Raw genomic sequence first — 27,627 nt, 5'->3', positions numbered from 1 at the left:
TCTAATCCAAACTTCTCCATATACATTATCTTGAGGCACAGGTTCCCCTAACCTTAAATGAATTTTTTACATTTACATACAAATCATATGTTACAGTATTGTTCCTATCTGAAGTTATGGCACATTGACTTCCTGGGGTGAAAAAAATTCTCCTCTGTGTTCAGCTGCTACAATATGGCACAAAGTTACAAGTCAACACCATGACTAAATACTCTGATGCTTTTTTGCTGGCTATTTTTGGGGTGCACATAAATAAAAGGCACACTTTTGCTGTCTCCTCTCAAATCATTTATGTAATGTACAAGCCTAACTTCATAGCACTGCTCCAGGCCTGCTGGCCCAGTGCAAAAAAACATTTAAGTCAGCTTCTAGGGCTAGTAGCAGCTTTAAATGCTTAACCAATGGCTTTAGTTTAGCATGTTACTTCCACTGTGGTTACTACTGATGACAGGCCAACAGTGTTTCTGAAAAATAAAATTACAAATCTTCAAAAAAAGAAAACTAAGTTAAAAATAAAATTATTTATATTCACTTACATGTCTATTTTCCAGGTGTGTTCACAATGTTCAAAAAGTGCACATTTTGAAGTCTTGTTTCAATATTACAAATGTCCATGACCTACACATTATAGCAGTGCCACTTGCAACAGTATCATTGAAGAACTGTCAACCTTGCCAGGACCGACCCTGTTCGGCAAGAGCATCATGAAAATACCAGAATTTGCTCTTAGCTTGAACTTAGTGTCCATGATGTCTTCAGTATGGTATTTTTAAATATTTGCATTGAACTTTGTACAGCAGTCAGAATCTGAAAACCAGAAGTTTAGTAGTTTCTCTTTTTGGCGCTCATTTTTACTTAAAATATTTTTCAAGAATGAAAATGATCTTACAGCACATGAAGAACCCTCAAAAATAAAAGCTCCACTAAGTATTACACACTGTTAAAAACTTACCCCATAAGATTTAGTTACTGATTTGTGAATCCTTACAAAATTACTTTTCGTGATTTAACAACAAATAACATTGATGAAATCATCATATATAAAAACAGCTTAGGTCTTAACATCAATGGTCTGACAAACATATTTAAACAAGAATATTCTGGGTTAAGACTAGTGCTAAATTTAGCTCCTAAATACAGCTAAATTTAGGTTAAAGAGTTTAGATACTCTCAACTTAATATGCCTTTAAAAAAGGTGAAGTCCAACTTTCAGAGAAGTCTGTAAAAGAACAGTTTCAAGTAAGTCTTGAGTAATCAGGTATTGTGGCTAGAGTTACCATAAATACGGACTACATGCTGACTTGACAAGGTTGTGTTAAAAGAAGTGTGAGTTGAACCACTACCTTTGAAGGTTCTTGCTTTGGTTATCTTTAAAAAAAAAAAATCTGACTGTTAAAAAAACAGTGCAAGTTCACTATAAAGCCACATGCCTCTTTCTTGATGTTCTCTTACCAGCTGATTTTTATTATGTCCACTGCCAGCAATGGACATTCCGCTTGGAAAATCCACCTCCTTCTGTGAAAGGTTTGGCTGAATCAAATGAAGAAAGTAATTCTGATATCAAACTCAAATGGGAACACATTATTTCATGTAGTTCTTGTTCAGAATATTTAAAAACCTTCTTCACCTACAGTATTTCTGAAACACAAGGCACAAATAGGGAGTGGACATTCCAGCAAAAGGTGATTGTCTGAAATTAATAGTCCACAGCAGTCTTCTAGTCCAGCACAATGAAAGGTTTTTGCTGTCCAATTCTATGCCACGTCTTCTAGATAATCTGCAACGTCGCTTAACTGAGAAATGGTAAGGTCTTGTGTGATGCTTTCGAGCTAGAAAATAAATAAAATTGCAAACTCAGAAATCACAAAAACAGTAAGTATTGTGTCATGTATTCCTTCATAAGCTTTCATCTATCTTTTAGCCTCAAGCTCTTTCAGTGAGATTACACAATCCTTTAGCAGGTACTCAGACAGATCTGGAGATACTGGGGTAAACCTTGGTATGCTGGGCACTGAGCCAGTTTGAAAAACATTTTACACACCTAGAAAGGCCCAGTGAGTTGTGCTAATGAACAACTGTTGCAGGGTTTTTGTTTTGTTGGGATTTTGTTTATCAATATAGCATCTAACTTAGCAAGGATACTAGGTGTAAAAACCAGAATGTAACTAATAATGGACCTTAACATACAACCTAGGAACTAAGGATAATAGCATGTTGCTTCACAACATAGAAGGCTGGAAACAAAGTCAAGAAAAGATCAGAAGAATATAAAAACCAACAATTCAAAAATAATCATACTTTATCACTGGCATTTGACTCTTCTGTTCCCACAGAAAGTTCATCTATTTCTTCACCAATACTGATGTCACTTTTTTCCGAGCGATGACTTGTACTAAAGAGAAAGGAAACCATAAGCACAGAAATAAGACTTCCTTATTAAACATCCAGGTATGATATTTACTTTATACCTGGCATTTGACTGGGGCTGCACTTCCTAGCAAGTCAGATGTGAAGTTACTTAAAACTTCATAACAACTAAAGGCTTTCTACCTAAACAAAGCCATAATAAATAGTAAGAAATATGTAGGCCTCAATTGTGCAATTTACAACACCAATACCTTCACATCATAAACATGAGGTTATTAAATATTTTTTACCAACTACTCATGATGCCTTATTTTACAATTGGATATCTCAGCAAACAACATAATTATTGACTAACTGCATTAATTGCTAAAACGTTATTAAGTGCACAGTTCAGGAAAAACACCAAACCTCTTCCAGAAAAAACCCAACATAGTATCATGCTGAAGTTAGCAGTAGGTTTTAAAGGAACTCACTACCCCTATATAAAAAGATATATAGTTTGGTTGTTTTTTTAGCTGGTAACTAAATCTATTAAAATAGCAAACTGAAGTTTAAAGGAGTTCAGAAATACCCAGTGATAGTGACTGTCTGCCATATTATGAAATAATTCAAATATGCTAGTGGATATGTTTATACTGCATAAAATACTACCTTACTGAAGTGTGATCCTTCTCTTACCTGTTGAAATCATCAGCATATTCATCATCATCTCCATTTCCTAAATAAGATTTAAAAGCTATTAATCAAACAAGTTCTCTTCAGGAAACACAAAACCCCCGAATCTATTCCTGCACTAAAACAGATGGTTTGATGACCAGCAAAAGTGGGAGCAGATTAAATTACTTACACTGATTAGGAAGAGTTATGTTTGCCATTATTTAATCTCAATATTATCAACATAAAGTGTTTCAAAACTGAACGTACATTTTCAGGAAGTTAGCTGCATTGCTGAATACAAAACTTAAATACTTGACAGCTCTATTTTGAGAGAACTGTTCCATCACACCTTCTTCATATTGCACCAAAAGAAAGGCAACTCTCAAAGGTGTGAAGGGCCACTAAAAATGCCACTGAAAAGCAATAATACTTACCAGGCTACCTTTTACCAAAAAAATAAACTTGCTTTTTTCATAGCAATCTCAACCACAAAATTCACCACTTTGTATTAGTAAATGCATGCACAGAATGAATCAAATTTTTGCTCCATGCGTAAAATATTAACCCATGTGACACCAGTTTTCACTTTTCTGGATTTCTTTAGATCACATCTTGCTTTTAACTTGCTTCACAATCTATGTTAAATAGAATAATGTGAGTAAAACTGAAGATTTTAGCTCAATATGTGCATTTGAGTTTCTCAGATTCCTTTAAGAATCTGGGCCAGAATTTATCAGTTATAGCCAACCAAAAATATCAGAGCTTCCTCATGTTTAGCAGTTACTTGCCTAATTCTAGCGATCCCAGCTTTGCGTTTACCAACCGCAGGTCTTTTAAAACAGAGTTTCTATCCAAATCTGTAAACAAAAGCACTTATATCAGAAACTGCACTTGTCACTCATCAGTAAGATCCAACTTACACATACAAACTTACAATTTATAACATTTGTTCTTTTATATCAACCTTGTGTACTTTTATAGTATAGTACAGCAATATCATATTATATTTTCACAGCTGAACTCTGATAACATTTAAAAACTTGAGGAGTAAACAGGAATAATCTCCCACTACTCAGGGATTTACAACATGAAAGCAAACACCTCTAAAGAACTGGTACAAATAATTTAAGATAATACAAAGGAATAAGCCAATTTCAGTTTAACGCTGAGTAGTAGAATTATATACTCCTTTATATACAGACAAAAAAGGGATGTAAGTAAGTATTTCATGTTCCAAAGCATAAAATGCCCCAGTGGTACCACAACATATCCAAATCAGTATGCCATCACTAAGAAAGCACTACTGTAAAGCACATTACAACCAGAAGGGGGCCACATACTCTATCATTCTTCCATTACAGAAATAACTTCTACAATCATCAAAACACAAAAATATATGAAAACTTACTATCAGAATCCTTTAGCAAAGGTGCACCAGTCAGGGAGCTTAAGCCACTTTTTAGAGCTGGTGCATCAGAAAGGGATGCTAGACCTCCTGCTTTAGCCTCAGTTTTCCTGTAAAAACCAAAGAAGTAAGTACTCCACTCCCAATAAGAGCTGTAAAACATGCATCATTACTTTCTTTTCTATTATTAAATTGTCAAAAAACTAAAATAGCAATACTACAGCAAAAAAGAGCAAGGAAAAAGGCCTATTCACTCTGCAACCGTAAAAGCAGTAGCAGGTCACTGGCACAAGTGTCAACCACAACACTGACTGAGAAAGCCACTTTCTCACCCATGCAAAGACTTCCGTCTGTCTTCTCCCACAGACAGAGCACCTTCATCAGCATCACTATTTATGTCTAGGGGCCTTTCATCATCCCCACATGTAAATGCAGCCAAAAGAAAAAATATTCAGACATAAATCAGTACTTCAGCTTGTTTTACATCTTAACGAGATTACGTCTGATGAAGCTATTAAATCTAAGAGCAGTTAGTTCACAGAATGAAAACCTCTTTGTTATAGGAAGATAGATCTCACCACATGTTAAAGTTCATCTGGTACTACCTAGTTCAAAAGGATTTGAATTTGCAAATAAAGAATGAATAAACACAAATTAAGAGACCAAGATTTTCACATTAAGTATTGCCAGAATTTTTTGCTATTTTGATTCCATTCCTATTAATAATGGGCATCATTTAATCATTCATTATATCTGGATCACCAAAATATCATGTATAACATCACATGTTAAAGCGTTTCAAAATTTTGAACAATGGGTCAGAGACCTAGAGATAATGAGTGCCTGGATCATCTCCCACACTGTCATTAGCAACTGCTTGCTCTGAACCCATCTTAAATGAACGGGCAAGATTTCCATAAGGAAATTACCTTTTTGAAAAGAAAGCAATGCTGGCAGCTGTCCTACTTATTTACCCCTTGGGACTCCTGCACAGCAGCACAAAGTACCACAAAGGGGATTCTACATGAAGAATAGGGGGGTTTTTTTGCCCTCTAGAAGAGTTGTCAGGAAGGTAAAAATGAGCAATTCAGCACACACAGCTCAGCTACAAATTCTAGTTCATTTGTTGTTAACACATTCAGCATACCTTATTATGGGATGTTACTAGAATAACTGCATCACAGTAACATTATGTGCTACAAAATACTACCTGCGGACCGTGACTCCACTACAGACAGACCTAATCTGGAAGCAATTTTTTCTGTAGGGAGTTTCTCCACTAGGAAAAAAAAAATCCTTACTTTACTAAATAATTAGTCTTGTCTTTTGATTGTCTTTTTTAAAAGAAATTTAGTTTACTCATTTTCTTGCTGTCATATGAAAATGCTCAAAAAATAAGAAATTAGTAAATATTATTATTATTACACAAAAGTTTTTACAGACTTCTCTAATTTACCCAACTAATCATTTAGACTACCTCCTACAATGTTAACTTTGGTTAAAGGCTAGCTAAACAAGCTCTCAAGTAAGGAGGAGTAAATGCATTCAGATGCAGTTTTAATCTTGGTGTTAACAATTAGAAAATAAATATTATAGTAGGGTTAGTTGTGACACACAATATTTTCCAGAGTACAGTCACTGCTCTTTGAGGAAAAAAGTCTACTTCAACAAAAAACATCCAACAAAAACTGTATTATAAATTATGTTTCACAAAGAGTCCATTAATTTACTAGAGAGAAACCTGGTTTACCTGGCATGATTACTTTGTGCTTGAGCAGAAGGATCCTATTCTAAGACTAAGCATCTCTACAGCAGTAATACAAAAAACCTTATGCTGTTCTGCTCACTATCAGCATAGCGGGGGAAAAGTCAACAGCCAAAGCGACTTACAAATGATCCTGCAACCTCTTCCTAATGTCTGCTAAGCTGGAGCAATTCTCTGATTACTTAAGCATAGCAAAAGAACACCATGAAATGATCCTGCAGCATTGCTCAATACAGTGCTATCTAAGCTAAGATTCAAGATAACTGAACCTGATAACACAAAGATAAATTTTTCAGTTTTATAACAAGGGTGCTATATAGTTCAGTCACTATAGTTCTTGTTTCAAATGGCCATTTTTCAGTCATTACACTCCATAGATGAATGATAAAAAACATCCTTCTCATGCATCTGCAAAACTGGCACAAGCAGAAGTAACAACACTTCACTGAAAACACAAAAAGTCTTGCAATGCAAAGAGAAACTCCTCCGCTCTAAGGAAACTTGCCTTATTATTACAGCCTGTGGAGCCTGTTTAGAGTGGTTTTTGCATTCCTTACAAGGCTGTATCAATATTTAATGCACTGTCCCTGTCATTGTCCACTTCCTTTAGTGAAGATCACCACTGCAGGTCTGTTCCAAGAAGAAACACTGATGTCTCTGCATCACACATGTTCACTCCACCAAAGAAACAGGCTAGGGACATTGGACACCCTACCTGATGCACCTTAAAATAATACACTCATACTACCACTCATACCACTCATACTACCTCCAAGAGATACCAGAGGACACTATGCATAGAATAGAACAGAATCATGGAATAGAACAAAATCTGAGATATGAATATTTTGGAAACAAAATGTTCCAGATCTGAACACTTACAAAATAAACAATCAAATAACTAACAGCTCTCAAAAGTCTGCAAGCATACAGAGGACAAAATAAACTATGTATTAAGAAGAACATCCACTTTACCTACCAGCTGAAAGTTTTTTCTGGTTTGGGTACAGGGTCATCAAAGAAAGAATCTCCCTCTACATCATCTTCATCCACAATTGGATCACTTTTTTCTTTGGTATTCAAGTCTTTGTTTTCTAGTTGAGGATCTAGTTTTGTTTCATTAGGCAAAAAATGAATACTTTTTTTGCTTGCTTCCCCTGATGAGATACTTGTATCACTCTGAGTGTTTTCAGCAGTCTTGAAAGATAAACACAGGAGTGAGTATTCATGTCATGTAATACTAATACTGTAGTGTATACATAAATGCACAACACATAACATACACCAAGCATCACTTAAAATATTATCTCAAATTCCTGAAAGTATGAGGAAGTTAATTAGTATCATCAAGAACCAGAAAAACACTCTTTTATAACTGTACAAAGTTTTCTTTAGTGCTGCTGCCATTAAAATCTTTTGTTCCATTTTGTGCATTCCTATGCTATCTACATCACTTCTATTATAAAAGCAATTTTAAAATATCTTGGTTATCAAATAAAGAAATTACAGACAGACAAATTCCTATGCTTTATTGATGTTATTTTGTAACATCTCTACAAACAAAGGTTCTTATTTATAGCCACTGTCTTCAAAAGAAATCAACTTAAACCCATGAAAATTAAATTTCATATTAAATGGTAATCTTTGCAATATAGTATCAGGTTTTAAAGTAATTAGCATAAGAAAACTGGATTTACTGACACATTCTCTTAAATACTAAAACCAAAAGTGACAAAAATGAGACTTTAGAAGTACATAATTTTCAGTTTTCTTCTCATGTTCATGACTCAGTCCTAAAGTCTGTAACATAAGGACAATTCCACGTGCAACCTTTCACATCAAGTCATACAACTCAAGTGTAACTTTGCATGGCTTTGTGGCCCAAACAACAAGATTCTAATTTACCTAGATAATCGAGGTGCTGAGAAAGAAAAATGTTTTTATATTATTACCTAGCAAGGAGTACTGCTATTTTTATTTTCTCCTAGACTTATTAAAATTAAGCCAGTAAAAGATTTATTACATTAGCTTCCTTTCTACAAACGAAGAGCAGCACAGTTTTGAAATAAAACAAAAAGTATTATTTAATCCAGATAGCCAATATGTATGCAGGTTGTACTGCCTTAAGTATTTTTTATCAGTCATTAACTTTTTGTTCAGAAGGCTGAAGCCAAATTTTCAAGGCCATGAAAGTTAAAATCACCTTGGGTAGGACTTCTTCATACCAAGGCTGTTTTATCTCAGTCACAGAACCACATTCAATCGCTGGCAGTAGCTCAGTTTTTCTAGGGCAGGAAAAAGTACTTAAACCCACAAGTGGTAGTAATAAAAATATTTTGATTTCTTATCCAGAGGAACTGAATTGTTTTTGAAAATTAATAGCTTGATGATAGCCTGACTACAATAAAAGGGAAGTTACAGCTACTTTTCTATTTTGGGGCCTGTACTATGTCATGCCAGGAAAGTATAAGCACAAAAGTCCATCTTGGAATCAAAGTTGAAAGTTTTGCTGAGTGGAATAAATATATTCAAACTGCAGATCATTTAAGTGAATGCTGCAGTTTCATTGGAGTCATATGCTGTCATATCTGCATTTTCATAGGAGTTCTCTCTTTTACTCATCTCACATATGTTACAAAACTTTTTATTATGTATAGTCTTACCTTATTTGGTATAGAGTGTGCACTTGACTGTCCATCAGATGATTTTGATGTGGGGCACTGGCTGTCACTTAGAACTGGTGCCACCTAAGAAGATCCAAATAAGCATTTACTAAAACTTATATTTAATTTTGTAATAACTGGAACTGCTGAGGTTGCATCTCAACTACTGCATTCAGTTTTGGGCCCCTCCCATTAGAAAAGATATTGAGGTGCTGGAACATGTCCAGAGAAGGGCAATAAGACTCATGAAGAATCTAGAAAGCATGTCCTAAAAGGAACAGTTGAGGCAGCTGGTCTAAACAAGAGGAGGCTCAGGGGGCATGTAGAGATGGGGACCAGACTCTTCTACTGTGCCTGCAGTGAGAGGTCTAGAGGAAATGGCCTTAACATCAGACAGGGGGGAATCAGATTATATGTTAGAAAAAAATGTTCCACAGTTACAGTGGTCAGGCACTGGAACAGGTTACTCAGAGGGGTGGTGGAGTCACCATCCTTGCAAGTGTTCAAGAGGCATCTGGATCTGGTGCTGGGTTCTGAGGGTTAGGGGTTACAGTGATGGTGCTATGCTGATACTTGAACTGGACGATCTTTCAATCTCAATGATTCTCTGATCCTATGATAATTGCATCCAACAAGAAACAAGGCTACCATCCTCACTTGGACAGTATGCAAACCTTGACACTGGGAAGAGAGCTGAGGGTAGTACAAGAGAAGATTGGGAAGTTATAGTCACACACAGTATGGAAATCACAGAGTTAGGAGATCCAGGAGGGGCTCTCCTTTCTAAATTGCACTATGGGATTTGACTCCAATACACTGCTGGCACATGTACCTCAGCAAACTATTCAAACACCCTCCAATAGAATGGACTGCTCAGTGGAGTCCCCATAGCAGGACATGGACAGAATGGCAGGCACAAGGGTCTTGGCTTTCCTAGGGCATTCCCAGACAAATCAAACGCAAGGAAATACAAGGGTTCAAGGAAATCCTGCTTTCATGTGACAGAAAATTGCTATGTTAAGAAGTCTATGACGACTACTCCTGAATTTAAGCTTTCTTTGGGACCCTGGGTACATCCTGGTGTAGAGAGCTTTCTTTTAAGTCACAATCAAATGCTATTGGTTGGGTTTAATTCACCTAATCAACATATTTATTATCTATTCCATTCAAATACTACTGTCATTGCCTTCAAATAGTTCAATACTGATATATTTAGTTTTAAGTACATAAGTTTTCAGTAGAGCTTTAAAGCTTCTGACAAAATTCATTCAAGGCTTTTCAGGCCATATTAAAATTATAAGTATGCCAAGGAAAACAGGTATAGATAAGAGTGTTATCAAACCACACCAGAAATGAGAAAATAAGTGACAGTTTTGTGTCATTTATCTAGATTCACTCTGTGCTACTATGTTGTAGTAGAATATTAACAAAGAGCCCTTGGGTGGTATTAAAAGTAATAGTCAAAGTTTATCTCTTGTCTGTCTGATTGAGCTGAAGGCATAATATAATAAAGACCTGAAATAGTATAATAGTACAACAGCCAAGTGTTCATAATTTCAATTTCTTTTTCATCATTAAAAAAAAGAATAAGCAACTATAAGAAAGAAATTTCAATTTAGTATTACTAACTTCTCCACCACCTGAAGTCTTCTTCTGCTGACACTTCCTAACAACCTCCAACAACAGGGGGCCACCCACAGTACCTTCTGCTTCCATAATTCCCAAATCTCGAGCTAAGTTTTCTCGACCATCAAGGCCATTTAGCTGGGGAGATAACAAAAGAAACAAGAATCACAACATCGAAATAATTGCCAGAAAACAAAAGATAAATTTTTTAATACAAAAAAGTCTTATTTAACACAGCTCCACCTGAACTAAACAGTGAAATGGACACATTTACTGGATAACAGAAGGAGGTGTTTCAAAGAGCACAATATGCCTTTACAATGCAAATGAAGCACTGCCCCCAAGAGTGAGTGGCAACACAACACAAAGTGTGGCTGTTTTTATTTGTTTCTATTTGGTAGCATGAACATGAATCTCTGTACAGATGTGTTCTAGTAATAACTTAGAAACTAATTTGGCTAAGGATATTTGGCAAAGAACAGAGTTGTATGGGATTTTCTTTGAATAAGGGCCTAAAAAGAAACATGAATTTCTGAGAAACAGAAGTCAACTAATTGATTGATTTGAAAAAACTGCATTTTTAATATATTAACTATTTAAACCAACTTCAAGAAAAAAAAAGGACTTCAGAAATAATGAGAAATTCTGCAGTGAAATGAAACTGCCTCAAACACAAAATTATTATTAAAACCTTCATATCATAAAAAGAGACAAAGATGGTGAAAACCCTCTAATTCAGTACTAAAGCCTTAAAGCAATTAGTTGGGCCACATAATCACTGTTGGTCCCTCCCAACTGAACTATTCTATTCAATCACTTTTTGTCAAGTATATCTGCACAAAGTCCTTTGTGTCACTGAATTTCTTTCAGAGCAGATGACTGACATTTCAGTTTTCATGTAACAATACTAACTTAATATTATGACATAGTAAAGTAAGTGGTAAAAAATGTTGCAGGCGTATGAAGGATTCATATACCATTATATGATTCCACAAAAATTATCAGCTTGTTAATTCAAAATTAAATTACTATCTTGCATTGATTTTGATAAAGAGAAATATTCACATTAGCCCACTTTCCTGAAAAATGTATTTTCATGACACTAAAGCACCTATTACAGACAAAACATAAAAACAACATTTTTAATAAAAACAAATAAGTGGTTTAAATAAATCTGCCACAGCTTCAGCATTCATTGCCATGCACTTCAAACAGTGAGCATTGCATACAAACAAACAAATCAACAATTACCGTGCTTGATTCAGGCTGAAAAACAGCTAAAGTAAAATCAAGATTGAAAAAACGTAGAAATTCTGCAACAAGACCTGCTACCAAGCGACCTAAAAAAGAAAATAAGAAGAGTTAAAATACACCAGAAACAAATCAAATTTCAAAGATTTAACACCAGCACACATGGCTTAAGTATGGACATAGCTTAGACATTCAGCAAACTATCACCTCATAACAAGCTTGTATACCAACTCCCTCATTTTGAATTGGCCATCATATAAAAATCATTTAAGCCAGTAATACTGCAAGAGCTTCACAGACTGCTTACAGAATTTATGTGCAGCATTTTTTAAACTATTCAGCTGTTTTAAAAAAATAATTTTGATATTTGTCACATATGTGCATTTACTCCTGTAGCTCTACTCTTAGTTTTCACTGGTTTCTATTGATCTAGAACATCCCTGAGTCAGCACAACCATAAGGCATTGTGAAATATTAACTTCAATGCCTTAATCACCTTAATTAATAATAAAACTTCAGCAATATTAACTTTAAAAATTATAGATTTAATTCTATTCTGAACAAGTAGCAATTAGGACATCTGAAAGGAACAAAGGCATACTTAGTGTAATGGAGACTGCAATATTAACAAGAGTCAAAGATTTAATCCTTTGTCTCCTATTTATATTATCAGAAGTACATACTAAACAAAGAACTTACCATCCTTTGTACCTAAAAAACTTTTCAAGCTTTCATTTACCAGAGGTGCTTTGTTCTGTGAAAAAGCAAAAACCAAACAGCAATTAATGTCATCTACATGCTAGCAAGAAACTGAAAACCACAGCAAACTAATGTTTGGGTACACTCTGCTGCACAGTGATGCCCTGCCCATGTAATCAACTTCTTAAAACTCTACCTTTGTATGTATTCTATAACTACAAGTAAAAGTTATTCAGGATTAAATTTGTTGAGGCAAATTAAATTTCTCTTGGAGCTAAAGTAATTTCACCAAAATTCTTAACAGCATACTGATTTTTATTTATCTAATAAAGACTGAAGAAGTAAGCTAAGCAGGTAACTACCCCTGTTCCTCCTCTAATACAGTGCAAAGTTTAAGGCAATTCAGTCCAGCCTTTTAAAAACTGGAATTTTACAAATCTTCCAGACGAAGCGTGGACAATGCTAATTATTTGAACACAAATCAATACTAATCACCTATTAATTAAAACACCTTCAAAGATATTATGAAAAATGCTTTTTTCTCCCTTGTTAGATTTGCCCTCTTCAATTTTTAAACAGAAATAAATCAATACGCTATGTCTGGGTTTGTCAAAATCGTTCCGGGATTTTTCAAAACAAATTCTAAATGCCATTCCTAAGATGGAATGGGTATCCTGGGTAAGAAAAGGATCAGTTACAGGTGTTTATCACTGCAGTTGCAAATGCTAACACACAAGAAAGTGCTACCTGAAAAAAGGAAATATTGCTTAATATTTGAGAATTTAGAGTCGTGGTGAGTATTAATATGTCACCAGTATTAGCAGTGTAAATTTAAAATATCATGATACTTCTGAGCTTTTTGAGAAATGGTGAGCTGAAATGTACTGTAGCAAATCTCTCTTCACGTTACTTGAACTATTGCTATTACTCTCCAGGTAGTGTGGGAGGTTGTTCTCTGGGTGCTCTATAATATCCTGAAGCTGCCCATAAAGAAATGGCACTGTTCTTCAACATTACTGTTCCACCACATCTTCTTCAGCTATCTTATGTTACATTTCTGGAATATGGAATCTCATAACATAGAATAACTACTTCCCATCCTTACTAACATCCCAATATTGTCTGTTTCAGTACGCATTTTTTCAGAAAGAGCTCAACCATCTAACCAGCATAGGAATAGAACATTCCTCTCCTTTTGAAGCAGAGAGGCTGGACATAGAGCACTCTCTACTCCCAATTCTAGAAATTGGAAAAACAGAGGAAATGAAGGAAAGTCAGCAGTAGGAGAGATGACAAAACTGGTATCTGTATACCACAGCAGTCCTCTTATGCAACCATGGATCAGTATCTCATTCCCTTAATATTAATGTATTGCAGAGGTGTCAGTACATAGTCCATCTCTTTATTAAGAATTCATCCCTAAGTATTAAAGCAAATTATCCTGAAGCAAGCCTACAACATCCTTATGGGAAATACCATAAGCATTAGCATACTTGGCATTTTACTGGACTAAACTGCTTTTGAAATACACTTGCCAAAACACCCCAGTAAAATATTTTCAATTCCAAAAGAAATTATTCTGATTTGGTAAAATCTTGATCAGTCAAGTAGATATCTTTTTTAAAATATGTATTTGATGGAGAAAACATTTAGCTATTCTGGTCAACTGGACAGAAGTCATATAAAGTCAGCAGATACAGACACTTAAAATCATAATTTCAAAAGGCTATTTAATAATTCCTATTTTTAAACATCAGGAAACACCCTGATAGTCCTGTTTTGAGTTCTTCATACATCTTATGCAGAAATACATCTTTTTATCTTGTTACATTTTACAAATAGAAAGCATGAAAGCCATTATATTTAATTCTACACAAAGGATGTTTTTTGTTTCTGATTTGTTTTTTAAGGTTCTCTTACCTCTACTTTCTCTTGTTCTTCTAAAGCCAAAAACACAGCTGCTCGTAACTCTGCCTGCCAAACAAAAAACAAAACAAACAGCATTTCTACAAGCACTTTTTTCCTAAGCAAATAGGATGCAAAGAGCTAGCAAGTAGCTTTATAGCTATTTGTTTCTCCTCAAGCAACTTGGCACGGACTGTAATCTATATCAGTGCAATTAAAACACTTATGATTACAGGCAATGTTACTTGAGGCAGAGAAATAATAGTTTCCACTCTGAGAACAAGGCAAGGGCCAGCATAATTTGATACAAGACCTCCTAAATTATTTCTTTGTACATAAAAAGATTCCAAAGTACTTAAATTATCTTGTATTAGTTTCTTTGACAGTTAAACATCCATGTGTTTCAGGCAGCTCCAAAACACCTACTCTTCATTTACAATTCACTTGGGAAATATGAACAAATAGGCCATAATAACCTGTTAAAAACTAAACATTAAGATATACAAATTGCTATGATTTCTTGTCAGATTACACTCAAAATCCCAGAACTTCTCAAGGAAAAGAACATGATCACAGTCATTCAAATACTCCTGGTAGTAATGGTTTACCTACCTGATTCTAAATGTATTATAATAAAGAATCAGAATTCTTCTAAGGACTACTTTAAATATTGAAGCTTAAACCTTGCCTACTTTTTAAATTTTTTTGTTAAGCCCTACAATTCTTCTACTTTGAATGAACATGTCAAATGGACAGCATACATTTGATGAATTAGTCTGCCACTTTAATCAACTCTTAATCTTGACATTTTGAAGTAAGTCAGTAGATAACACTGCAGTAATAAACTAGAAAAGACACATATTAAAGTTTTCACCACAGCAAGAAAAAATACCAGAATTTAAAAGAAAGATTTCTTTACATAACTAAGAATAAGAACAATACAAACAATGTCTGGACTTCCTCATATATATTACAAGAGGTAACTAAACATGAAGTAACTGGTCCCTCCCACCAAAAAATAAAACCAAAAGGAAATGCCCACCCATAAAAAACCCAAAACAAAAAACCCCAAACCCCACCAAACAAAAAACCAACCCACCCAAAAAATCCAAACCCAAACACTTCTCATGGGAAAAACAAACACTTCTTTTTTAAGGAAACTCCTCATTGGACACCTTATTGAAAGACAAAAAATAATGCAAAAAAGCTAAAAGGATTTCCCACCAAAAGAAGAGTAAAACACTAACAACAATATCCAATGTCATAGTGACACTGCAATCACATTTTTTCAGTTGCTGGGATTTTCAATCAGAAAATCCTCTTATATGTAATTCATTAATTAATTATTCTTACCTTTTTTCAGGTGTTGGGGTACAGTTCTCAATCAGTGAGACCCTTTACACACCGCATTAACTTAAATATTACTCTTACAAAATCGGTTTTCATTTACCTTTGCAACCAACAGCTAACAACTTGTTTATTTAGTCTTACCTCACTAAGACAAACCTGAAAGCAAGGCTTTCTTTGTCACTTAGGCCACAGAAACCAAATATATTTACATAAGAGGATAATAAAAATAACAAAGCATTCCTGACTGGCTGTTACAACCGTTCAAAATAAAACACAGCAGTCAATGCATGTGGGTAGGGGTAAACCCCCCTAAGGGTCTGGTTCATGTGACTGGAGAATTAAGTTGTCTGAACATAGTTGCCAGTACATCAGCTAATCCAAAATCTGACCTGTTTTACGATTTTGGAACAACATCAAACTGTCTTTTTTTTTTTTTTTTTGGTTAATTGGGATTGTTTGCCTGCTCCACTCGTCTAGATCCAATTCACTGGCTTTTAATTACTTACATACTATCCCCACAAGGGAAGTTTACACCACTACTACAACACACTGACCTTCATCCTTTGTGGTGGGTGCTGGTCAGATCATAGCACAATACTCTCAAAATATCACCTCAACAAATTTAGACAAAGAACTACACACTGGAATTTGTGCAAAGTTAAAGCAGTAATGCTCAACTTCATGCAGAAGAAAGTAAAAAGCAACAATAACAAAGCTGAGGCCAAAGGAATAATCACCCTACTACAAGATGAATCATACTACACCAGTAGGATGGACAACGTCATATCGGCTTTTCAGGACCTGAGGCCAGCCACAGAGAATTTGAACACCAGAGACTGAGATCACCATCATCGGGTACAGCCACAGCAATTTGCTCCCACCAGCAGATAGGAAGGTTATAACTACACAGATGAATACTGTAAGTGGATTAATCTCACACTTCTTTTGTTTTTAATTGGTATGAACAGATTGCATTTCTCTTTGCCCTAGTACCCTTTGGCATAAGCCCAATACTTGTCTCATGCATTGTTACAATCAACTCCTGTCATTTTCATCATTTCACCATTCCACACTGCTTCATTCTGCTAGCAGTATTCAACACAATCCAAATAACATTCTGAAGAATTTTGTTCACCATCTAGTAGTAAAGCAGACCAAAGCCTGATATTCTAATTCCCCGCCCATATTCTAAGTCTTCAATAAAACAGGATTATGTCAACAGAGACAGATGTTGATGAGTAAGTGTCTATCACTTCTACATCCATCAAGCCTACAGACTTCTCTCTCATACTGTGAAAGACACCCATTCTCTTCTATCCCTAAGAAGTTTTATCAGGCAAGAGCTTGTGTCAATGAAACAGCAATTTGGTCTCACTGAACTTGGCTAAAACAAGTAAAGCTATCATTGTATATGACAAATATTGTCTGTGTTAGAGAAATAGTCAGTGTTTTGAAACAAAATTAAATTTTCCCTTTTCCTCCCAGGCATTTACAGCTCATCAGACAACACTGGTTTTTACTGATTGTTACTGTACAGATCAGAATTTGAAGTCCATGAAAAAAAGCATGTTTTCTGCACTGAGCTACAGTATCCCTCTTTAGAACCTGGGTAAATTTACCCTACTCCAAATACAGACCCTTTTGCATGCACCCTAAGCACTGTCCATGAAAAGAAGCTCCCTCAATCTGCAGCTTCCTGGAAAAGAGGATAACAGCTCTCACTCTCTCAAGAGTTCCCCAAACACACTTTTTAGGTGGCATCTCAAAAATGGAAATATGCTTTTAATTTGGAAATAGCAGATATGGGATGAAAAGAGAAAGGATAAGACAGAGACCATCCAGGACTGAGTAATTACCTGTAACCACCTCCCACTTGCAGACTCCAATAAGTATAATATTTAGCAAGTCCATGGAGTTTCTAGTTGTTTTTTTGGGGGTTTGTTTATTTTTTTGTAGTATTTGTCTTTGATTGTGCTAGACTTAAACAAGAGATCTGATTTTCCTAAGACAAAACTTGAGACAATATTTTCCAGCAGGAAAATACTTGTAAACTTCAAATACATTCCTATACCTCAAAGCACTTAGGCACATCAGTGGCCAAGATTATTTCTTATAATAAGGAAAAACTATGGCTTGCTCCTTGCATCCTCTTTTGTACAGCTACACAATTCACTTTCAATCCCAACATCCCAACATCTTCCAAAGAGACCTCATCAAAATATTTTTTCCTATCAAACTTTACCCATATTTTCTGTTGCTGGGGCAATACTTCATATGAATGAGCAATAGTTTCCCAACACTGATCTCCAAATGCTGTGGAATACTAGGTAAAAAAGTGAGAACTTCAGCTTCATAAACTGTTTTGCACCTATAGCACAGCTGAGTAGGATGTTGTCTGCTAGCTAACAGAGCCTTGCTGTCTGCTTTGTTCATCTCTCAACATTTCTACAAACCCTTAGAGTTCTGCAGCTTTTGCAGAGGAAGTTCTGGGCTTCTTTTTTCATCCAAGACTCATTAGCAGAAACCATAATAAAATTTCAGCCTGTCAAACAAACGCATATGCTACCACTCTTCTCAACCCACTTCAGCAAGCTGAACACAATTTTTGAAGCCATACAGGCAAGCGTTGTGTATTCCCTAAGAAACAAGGGGTAGGCAAGTTCAGCAAGTGCCAACATGGGAGACACTTTAGGGATCTGCTAAAGGTGGGCCAGTTGGAGGTGCAAAATCTCCTGCAAGCTTGCACTCACAAGATGTCCATCAGAAGATGGTGTGGCTAAATGTGTCGTTTAGGGAAGTGAAATGATTAAAGTAATGTATAAGATTTCTCAAAGACCTTCCAGCTAAAGCACAGGAATGTGTAACCACCATCTGCTCCAGCACTGTGGAACAGCCCCATGTAAGCCCAAGCATAAACAATCTCTTGCATTTGTAAAATTTGGTAGGGCACCTTTCTGCACAACTTTCAGTATCTGCACTTCCTAACTCCAAAACAACTGCCATACCCCTTCGTAGATAGAGAGCAGATGCATTGCTCTGGAAAGAAACATGGCAGAATGTTGTATTCTTCTTGTATTCATATTTCTCAAGTCCCATAGTGTACCAAGCTGTTCTTCTCTGCAGCACAGTCCTTTGTGTGTCTTCTCAGGGGCTCTTGACCCACCCCTATTTATTCCAGTTACCTTCATGAGCCACAGCTGCTGCCCAACTAAGGACTTGGCAGCTATAGCTCATTTGGAGTAACTAGGACCCACATACATAGATCTTACAGGGACTCTCTCCATAAGGACCCACTTATTTAATACATAGATCTTACAATACATAGATCTTAACAGGGACTCTCTCCATAACAATACATATATTCAGGCCCCCACAGCAGAACACTGACCTGTTTAACTGCTGGTGATCAACCCCGGCTAAACCTCTGTGTGCACCACAATAAACACCTCTCCCTGTCTGCATGCATCACAAACCCAAGGCTGGTGTCAAACCATAACCAGGAACATCTCTGCCACCATTACTCAGTAATGCCCTCCCCGTAATCTCCATCTGCAAAATCTGTAAGGGTTCTCATCCTTGAGCACATGGTGGGTATGCTCTCCCCCACTGCCTGCCAAACTTTGGAGCCTTGGCTGAGTGACTAAAAGGACTGATTGTGCACACAAAATCCCCTAGACATAAACAAACCAAGTCCTGGACTAGGAGTAGAACCACTCATACTTAGACTCCTCCTTGAGAATATGATGAGGACCATATTGACACTTAAATGTTAAATTTCAGTTAGTTTATTTGAAATTAAAAATGGTTCTATTTCACTTGACTTATAAAACTAAAAAGAAATAGATATTAGGTTGGCTTTCTGGTATGAAGTGCTCCAAAACAAACAACATACCACAACATGCAGAAAACAGGAGGTTACACTGCAGTGCACAGCACACTCATCATGACAGTTAATAACTAAGACATTTAAAAGCACTATTCATTACCGTACATGGATTGAAGATGCAAAAGCAAACAGGAGCACATGCTCATAGTAAAAAATGCTACTTTTACCCTCTCTAACATCACAGCACTTGCCTGTACCTCAGGTGTCCAGGATTTGAAGCAAATTAGTAAGAAATTAGCAGAACCACCTGGCCAAAAGCTTTACTACGCATGTGACATCAATGCCAACCTTCCTCACATAACTGTAGCAACAGTAAAGTCCAGAGAAGACGCAAAATTCAGGTAATATACAGTTAAATTATTCCAAAGGAAGAGATTAAAATATATAAACAAAAACAAAAGAGGATAACAAAGAAACACACAAGAAGCATAATGGCTCCTCTTGCTCAGATGATGACAGCCTCCCTAGGAGAAAGATCACATTCTCTTCAAGACAGAACACCCTATTTGTACACTACCACACAAAAACAGTGATAATTTTCACTGAAATACAAATATCTACAGTTACATTGTGTGCTTATAGAATTCACTTGAAAGCTGTTTCATTCATCAGACTAATTCTAATGATCAACAAACTATATACAGTATACATCTGTACTATGTACACATATTAATGTGTGTGTGTAAACATATACACACATATTGCATTTTAGAGAGCACAGGAAATTCTCAACTGCAAGCAGTAAATGCATTTATACAACTTCCAGTTTTTATATTACTTTATTAATTACTTCAGTGCTCAAACTTTAAGACAAATATAAAAATTATAAACAAGTTTTTAAAATGTCATAAGTACATTTTTTCAGCTAAATAATTTACCTCAACACCAATGCACCCAAGAAATTAATCCCAAAATAAGAATAAACTAATAAACTGCAAGCCATTATAGAATTCTCTTATTAGAGAATTAAATTATGACAGTAAGTTTCTTTCTAAAAATTACTGTCATTATGTTACAAAATGTGACACCCTGATACATTTCATCCACTGAAATAATTCCCCTTGAATTCTAACCCTTCCAATGCCTCATACCAATGCAGCTATACATTGACCACATATTTTTCTCCTTAATGTAGCTACTTCAATAAATCACAAATACTTCACTGTAGCGTTCTAGCCTCATCCACCCTGAAAAATGGTCAGTTCTCATTCTACAGTATGAAACAAGCATCATTTTTGATAACATTTAAATCTTCAGTCCTACCACATAAAAAAAAAAACTGACACATAATAGATAAGCACTATTGAACAAAATCAAGTTAAACTAATTTTAATAAAAGGATGACTGCAACTTTTTTAAACGGATAGTATAATCTAATTTCAATTAAAAGATGACAGTTTAAAAAGCCTTGTTCAATCTTAATTCTTCCAGCAACAGGATTTTGTCAAGCAATAGAAGAACAAAATCGCTAAGTCATTAACACTGCCAAGCAACACTCAAACTCACATGCCAATTAAGGTTTACAGCTAAGAAAAAAAATCAACACGAGTTCTTCCAGTCAAAAGCCTCAGCCATAAGCATACCAGTCATTAAACAGTAACACCTTGTATTAAGGAGAGACATAATCTGGCAAGGAGACTGCATTTTGTATTTTTCTAAGTCATTTGCTAATTTGCCATAACAGCAAAACCTTGCACAGTATTGGATACTGCACACTCTAGGCATTATAGAATAGTGAACTACAATACATTGACTCACATAAAACTCAATGGACTGGCAACCACAGTATGAAATTTTACATACTACACAAAGACAGGAATTAAGAAATTTCATGAGGAATTAAGAATTTCAAGGTTCATGAGCTCAAGGTGACCCAATTGCCTTTCCATGCTTTTTTAAATTACAATTTTACTATCACCATACTTGCATTGTTCAATAGTAGGTGAGTGGTTAACAGCTAGGTCTATCTGACATCTATCAGAAAAGCCTCACTACTCAGAACACAGTTACTCGAGCTAGAATCATCATTCTCTTACAGAACTTAAATAAGGATCATCCATTTGAAAGGGATGAACAATGTGGTTTTGAGTATTATTTTGCTGAAAAGTCTGACTAGTTCAAAATACAGTAAACTTGAAAGTGAACACACAAAGATGCTCTTGCTTCCATAAACCACTTCACTTGCTAAACTGTTCTTGAAATATCAGAAATGACTATCCATCTCCGGAGACCTAAAACAGCACTGTGGATAAACACCACCATCCCTTATCTGAAAGCTACACTTCATTTCTCCTCCAGCCTTGAAGGAAACTTGCTCTCTATTATACACAATAATTATTCCTAGAAGCTTGTAATTTGAACAAGAATCCACGGAACTGTGCACCACAGACTCAGTAGTAGCGTGCACTCCACTATCATCCGTATATTTTCTTAACATAGCGCTATTTGTTCCCTATGAACACGCAGCATCCCCCGAGAGTTTCCAGACTTAGCAAGCCTTCAAGGCACAACTGAAGCAACCCACACTGAAGAAGAACAAGTGCTTAAATAGCGACCCACAACTCCCACCACTTCCCCGCTTGAAATTTTCAGTAAGGGCTTTCCCCATCGAAGCGGGGATTAACTTCACCCACCGCGTCCCGCACCCCGCTGCTGCCCATTGCTTCCAGCCAGCCTGGCGGCAGCAGGGGAGCTCCCGCGGCCACTCGCTACCGGAGAGCGAACGCGCACAGCCGGGGCCGGGCTCCCCGCGCTCCGCTCGCCCTGCCCGCCCGGCGGATCCCGAATTCCCGCGGCCGCGGGGCAGCGCCGTGCCACGCTCAGGCCCCGGGCCCTCGCACCGGCTCCACCACGAGCAGCCGGGGAACACCACGGGGAAAGCAGGCGCCACCACCAGGCCGCGACGCCGAGGGAGCGCTCCAGCCGGGAACACCGGCTGCAAGCGGGAGTGAGAGGGGACGATACACGGCAAGCCTCGGTCCTCCCACACTCCGCAGGGCCGCGAAGCGCCGCCAGCGCCAGCCAACGCTCCCCGGCGGCGGGAGGCTCTTCTCGGCCCACCTTAATCTTATTTAGCACCCCGCTGCTCTCCAGCGTCTGCACCAGCAGGTCCCGCAGCTCCGTGTCCTCCTCCGTCGCCGCGGCCGCCATCTTGCTTCTCCCTGACAACCGCCCAAACCGCGCTAGCGGCGGGACCGGCCCGGCAGATTCGCCGCCGCCGGAGGCACAAGCCTAGGGCGGACCCGAGGGAACGGAGCGGACCGGGACAGCGACCGCCCTCGGCACCGCCCCGAGAGGGGACGCAGAGAGGCCGCGGCCACCCGGCGCTTTCGCCGCCCGCTGGCGGCCGCCTGGAAACTGCGGCGGCGAACGGGCAGCGCGGGCGGCGGCGGGAAGTTCAAAGCGGGGGGGCGGTAACGGCTGAACCCGCAAGCGGCCCATCAGAGGCGCCCGGTGCGCCCTCCTTTCTCCCGCCAGGCTCCAAAGCAAGCAGCCGTACGAGGAGCGGCTGTGCCCATTTGGTGTGTTCAGCCTGGAGGAGACTGAGGGGACATCTCAACAGTCTACAACGTCCTCGTGAGGGGAAGCAGAGAGGCACGCAGCGATTTCTTTGTGGCGATCGGAGACAGGACCCGAAGGAAGGGCATGAAGCTGAGGTTTAGGTTAGATGTCAGGAAAATTGTTTAATCCAGAGAGTGGTTGGGCACTGGAGCAGGCGCCCTGGCAGTGGTCACAGCACCGAACCGGTCAAAGCTCAAGAAGCGCTTGGACAGCTCCGACACCTGGCAGCTGCAGCTGCTCTGTGTCCGGGCTAAGGGGCGAACAGCCTCGATCCACGGCCACGCTCCATCCAGCAGCTCCTGACGGCAGAGCGGGCTCCGGGAAAGGCCTCACCTGCCTGCGCTGCTGCCCGCAAGGGCACCTGACGCTGAGCAGCACCAAGAGGTGCTTCTAGAACCCTCACTTAATAGCAAGCAAGTTCCTCGTTGCTCCTTAAAACAAAAATAATAAAGCTTTGTAAATTGTGATGCCTTCTCTGCAGAACTACATGTGGCTTTTTTTTCCCATGCTTATGATTTGTCCTGAAGAAAACTCCAATACATGAAAAATAATTTCCTAAGTTAGGAATACTCCAAGGGAGCACCATACTAACCTGGGAGAAGCAGGTAAGGCTGGTTTTAAAACACGGGGTCCGCTGACTGTTCAGGGATGCTCTAAAGACTTGGCCAGGCCTGTGAGGACAGGTGTCCATCCATCCTACGTCTGCTGAACACATGAGAGGTACTGCTGACATCCTACACCCCTCCTGGATTTTTTCCCCCTACATTTGCAACAGCTGTGACGTTACTTTTGGCATATTTTGGTCCTTTGCACTGCACCTCATTTCCTCCCTCCATTTTCTTGTAGTCACTCAATCTCCCTATTTTCTGGGGTTTTTTGGGATTTTTTCTATTGCATTTCATTTGATTATATCTCCTTCCCAGAATGTTTGGCAGCCTTTCTTTTCTGTTTTGCAAGATTTCATTTCCCTTCCAAAAGGAAATCTCATTTCATCAATTTTTGCAAGCTTTGGAAGACACAGCTTGAAGGGGAAGAGATGAGAGACATGGCATGAATATTCAAAAAAAAAAAAAAAAAAAAAGAAGGAAAAATCTTCACCAAAGTGAAAGCCATCAAGTCATGGCATGCCATCAAGTGCAGGGACCTGCACCAAAGCTTGCCAAAAGTGATCCCCACTGAAATCCTGGAAACAGAAAGTAAAGACTTCCAAACACTCTGGAATGGAAATACCATCAAAGAAAATGGAATTTAAGGGGGGGGAGGGGGGGAATGGGGAAACAATCACGGGAAATTTAGTGACTACAAGAAAATGGACTGAGATTACATCAGGTGCAGTGCAAAGGACCAAAACATACCAAAAGAGTCAAGGAGAAAAACACAACTTGGAGAGGATGTTGTCATCTTATTGCAGGGGTCCCATACCGTTGTCTCCTTATTACAGAAGTTTCAAACCCTCTTGGCATTTCTTGTGGGCTGCTCCTCAGAGCACTGACTCTTTCTTCTTTATAAAGTAGCAACCTGACTCCTTTTAACTTCTCAACCAGCCACCCCACTCTTTTATAGCATTCTACTTCTCATTGGTTACAGCTGTGGCCTGTTAAATTCAGGCCTGTTTCCAATCTTTGATAATTGGCCCAGCTGCAACTCCTTAGGGGTAAGATTTCTTTCTATACCATCTTTATTTTCTTATATTCTATTGCCCAACAAGGGGAAGAGATGAGGGACATGGCATAGATACTTAAAAAAACAAAACTAAACAAAACAAAAATAAAAAAAAATAAAAAAACCAAATCTTTGCCAAAGTGAAAGCCATCAAAAGGCATGGTATGCCATCAAGTGCAGGGACATGGCCCAAAGCTTGCCAAAATTGATCCCCATTGAAATCGCAAAATTTCATTTCCCTGTAGGGGGATAGAATGTAAGTAAATAAAGGTAGTATAGAAAGTAACCTTACCCCCTAAAGAGTTGCAGCTGGGTTAATTATTAAAGATTAGGAGCAGGCCTGACTTTAACAGGCCACAGCTGTAGCCAATAAGAAGAAGAGTGCTATAAAAGAGTGGGTTGGCTGGCTGCTGTGAGGATAAGGAAGATGCAGTGCTTAGAGGAGGTGTGTGCAAGAAACATTAAGGAGGTATGAAACTCTAGCAATATGGAACCCTTGCAATATAATGATAACAGAACTCTTACACTACAGCGACAACATTTCCCTTCCCAAAAGAGGGAAGGGAGACTAATGGGGATCTGTCTTGGCAAGCTTTGGTCCATGTTCCTGCACTTGATGGCATGCCATGCCTTTTGATGGCTTTCACTTTGGTGAGGATTTTTCTTGTTTGTTTGGTTTTTTTTTTTTTTTTTTTCAGTATCCCTGCTATGTCTCCCATATCTTCCACTCCCATAGCTGCCCAAAGAATAGGGTTTTGTGTTTTGAAGTACTGAAGTTCGGAAATATTAGCAGTCTTTCACTTCTCTATAAAATAAAAAGTAAAGTAGTCCCAGAACACTGTACTTAAGACAACAATGCTTTCCGTTTAATTTTTAAAATCACAGCACAAACAAGCAGTAAATGTTGGAAGATAATGTCTGGTACTACAGTTATTTTAATTTATTTAGTAGATCTCTAAGCTGAAGGGAAAGACAAAACCCACTTGATAAAATAATTCATGAAGGAAATATAGAGCAGAGGAAGACAAATCAATAGAATTGGAAGATAGTTTATAATTTGTAGTATTCATTTAGCATTTCATAAAGAGTGCCTTTCAGCTTTCAAATACCTGTAGAATATGAGTCCATTCTACAGATAATGTTTTTTGAGCTCTGCAAAACAGCAGACTATTACATGACTAAATATCCTTCAGCTTGAGGGCTATAAAGCACAGTCTGGCCTTCTATTGCAATACATTCCTTCAAACTGTCTCGTGTTTGAAGGAAATGTTTCCATTTTGAATTTATGTAATTCCCAAGTCAACTCTGTGGAATTCTTCTTAATAGCTACAGTCTATTAACGCAATTTAAATCAAATTTAAGCTTTCAAAATAATCCATGGACTACGTCTATTTACCTAAAATTAGCACATGAGAATATACATATATTCCAAAATGTGTACATCTGCCCAGAGTATTGTAAATGTTTCTTTACTCCACTTTTAGGAATAAAGTCAAGCGGGATTTGTTTTTTTCAATTTATGCAATGGGAATAATCAAAGCAAAACAACAAATTTTGCTACGGAGAAAAAAATTTGAAAGTTTCTATCTTGATTTTTAAATCCTAATGTAAACTGCTGAAAGCTGGAAAAATGTATTCTTTTGAAGCATTTCAACTCAATTTGGGTTGGGATTTTTTCAGGTACTAACACATTTATTCAGAGTTTTTTGAGAAGAACATAATTTTCATGAAATATAAAAGAAACTTTTCAAACACTCTGACATTTCTTCATTTTTTTCATTGCATCATGAGGGCCAATAGGCAGCAATCAGGAGATACAACAGAGAAATAAAAGATCATAGTAGACAGATAAATATTAAATGGAAAGTCTTAAGGAGATAGTTATCCAATGTAGCTGTCTATTGTGTATCTTTGCATATTTCACATTCTTTTTAATAACAGCATCCATTAACATGCACTATCTTATGATATTGTAACATAAAAATGTGGCCTCTTTGTCCTAATATATTAAAGGCCTACATTATTTCTGAGTAGTTTTGGATCTCTCTTTGTAATCACCCTAATGGGAAATTTGTCATTGAGCTTAGTTTTCACGAAGTACAAAGCAGTAATTTGGCACCCTCAGAGGGCAAATCTCCGTTGCACCTCAAACATGATTAGCATGGAAGCACATGACCCTGCAGGCTGGAGAGTATGTGCAGTACAGCCCAGTGTTTCCCCCCTAGTATGCAAAGATAAAATCAGTCTGAGAGGCCAACTCAGTGTGCTTATCTTCTGCTTTAATGGGCAGTGACAAAGACTTTAGTGCCACATGGAGCCCTGGTGTCCTCAGCAGCAGGACATGCTGCACTGCTTACAAGGATCTGGAGAGCTTCACTGTTTTTAACTCTTGGAGAAAACTTCAGAAACTTTTGATACCTCTTAGACACCAACAGATGGATCACTTGTTGCCTCCAGCATGTTTTCATGTTTCCACAGAAAGGCAGGCAAAGAGATTATTTTTGCCTCATCCTCCTTCCTAGCATGTAAATACAAAAACATAATTAATTTTTTTTACCAGTTAATAAAACCGAGACGTTGAACAAAGACCTTATTACAAAGACTGCAATTAATCTGTTTAAAACAAATGTTGTTTTGCTTGTGGAAGCAGATCTGCCCACATATTTCTTAAGTGCATTAATGTAGGATGGTTGTAAAGTACCCCCTGTAGTTCAGAACTACATAATAGTAATTAAAAATCACACTTTGTCTTTGAGTCATGCATCGGCACAGAAAGAAGCGTCAGAATATGTTTCACAGTTTAACATACCGCTGAGAAAATACTGAACCA

The 27,627-nt window shown here is 37.7% G+C and overlaps 1 protein-coding gene across 1 annotated transcript; it reads right to left on the bottom strand.

Moving 5' to 3' along the window:
* Nucleotides 1-643: 643 nt before the first annotated feature.
* CEP43 (centrosomal protein 43) lies at nt 644-22,893 on the bottom strand. Its single transcript, XM_058020937.1, has 12 exons — nt 22,635-22,893; nt 14,354-14,407; nt 12,434-12,488; nt 11,735-11,823; nt 10,487-10,621; nt 8,858-8,941; nt 7,174-7,391; nt 4,433-4,539; nt 3,813-3,881; nt 3,046-3,085; nt 2,299-2,392; nt 644-1,829 (listed from the first exon to the last, which is right to left on the bottom strand). The coding sequence occupies exons 1-12, from the start codon at nt 22,722-22,724 to the stop codon at nt 1,755-1,757; spliced, it is 1,110 nt and encodes a 369-aa protein (XP_057876920.1). The 5' UTR covers nt 22,725-22,893; the 3' UTR covers nt 644-1,754.
* Nucleotides 22,894-27,627: the final 4,734 nt, after the last annotated feature.

Source organism: Melospiza georgiana, chromosome 3, assembly GCF_028018845.1.
Source record: "Melospiza georgiana isolate bMelGeo1 chromosome 3, bMelGeo1.pri, whole genome shotgun sequence".
Classification (NCBI taxonomy): domain Eukaryota; kingdom Metazoa; phylum Chordata; class Aves; order Passeriformes; family Passerellidae; genus Melospiza; species Melospiza georgiana.
The sequence above is the reverse complement of the archived record's forward strand: the minus strand, read 5'-3'. Positions and strand labels throughout refer to the sequence as shown.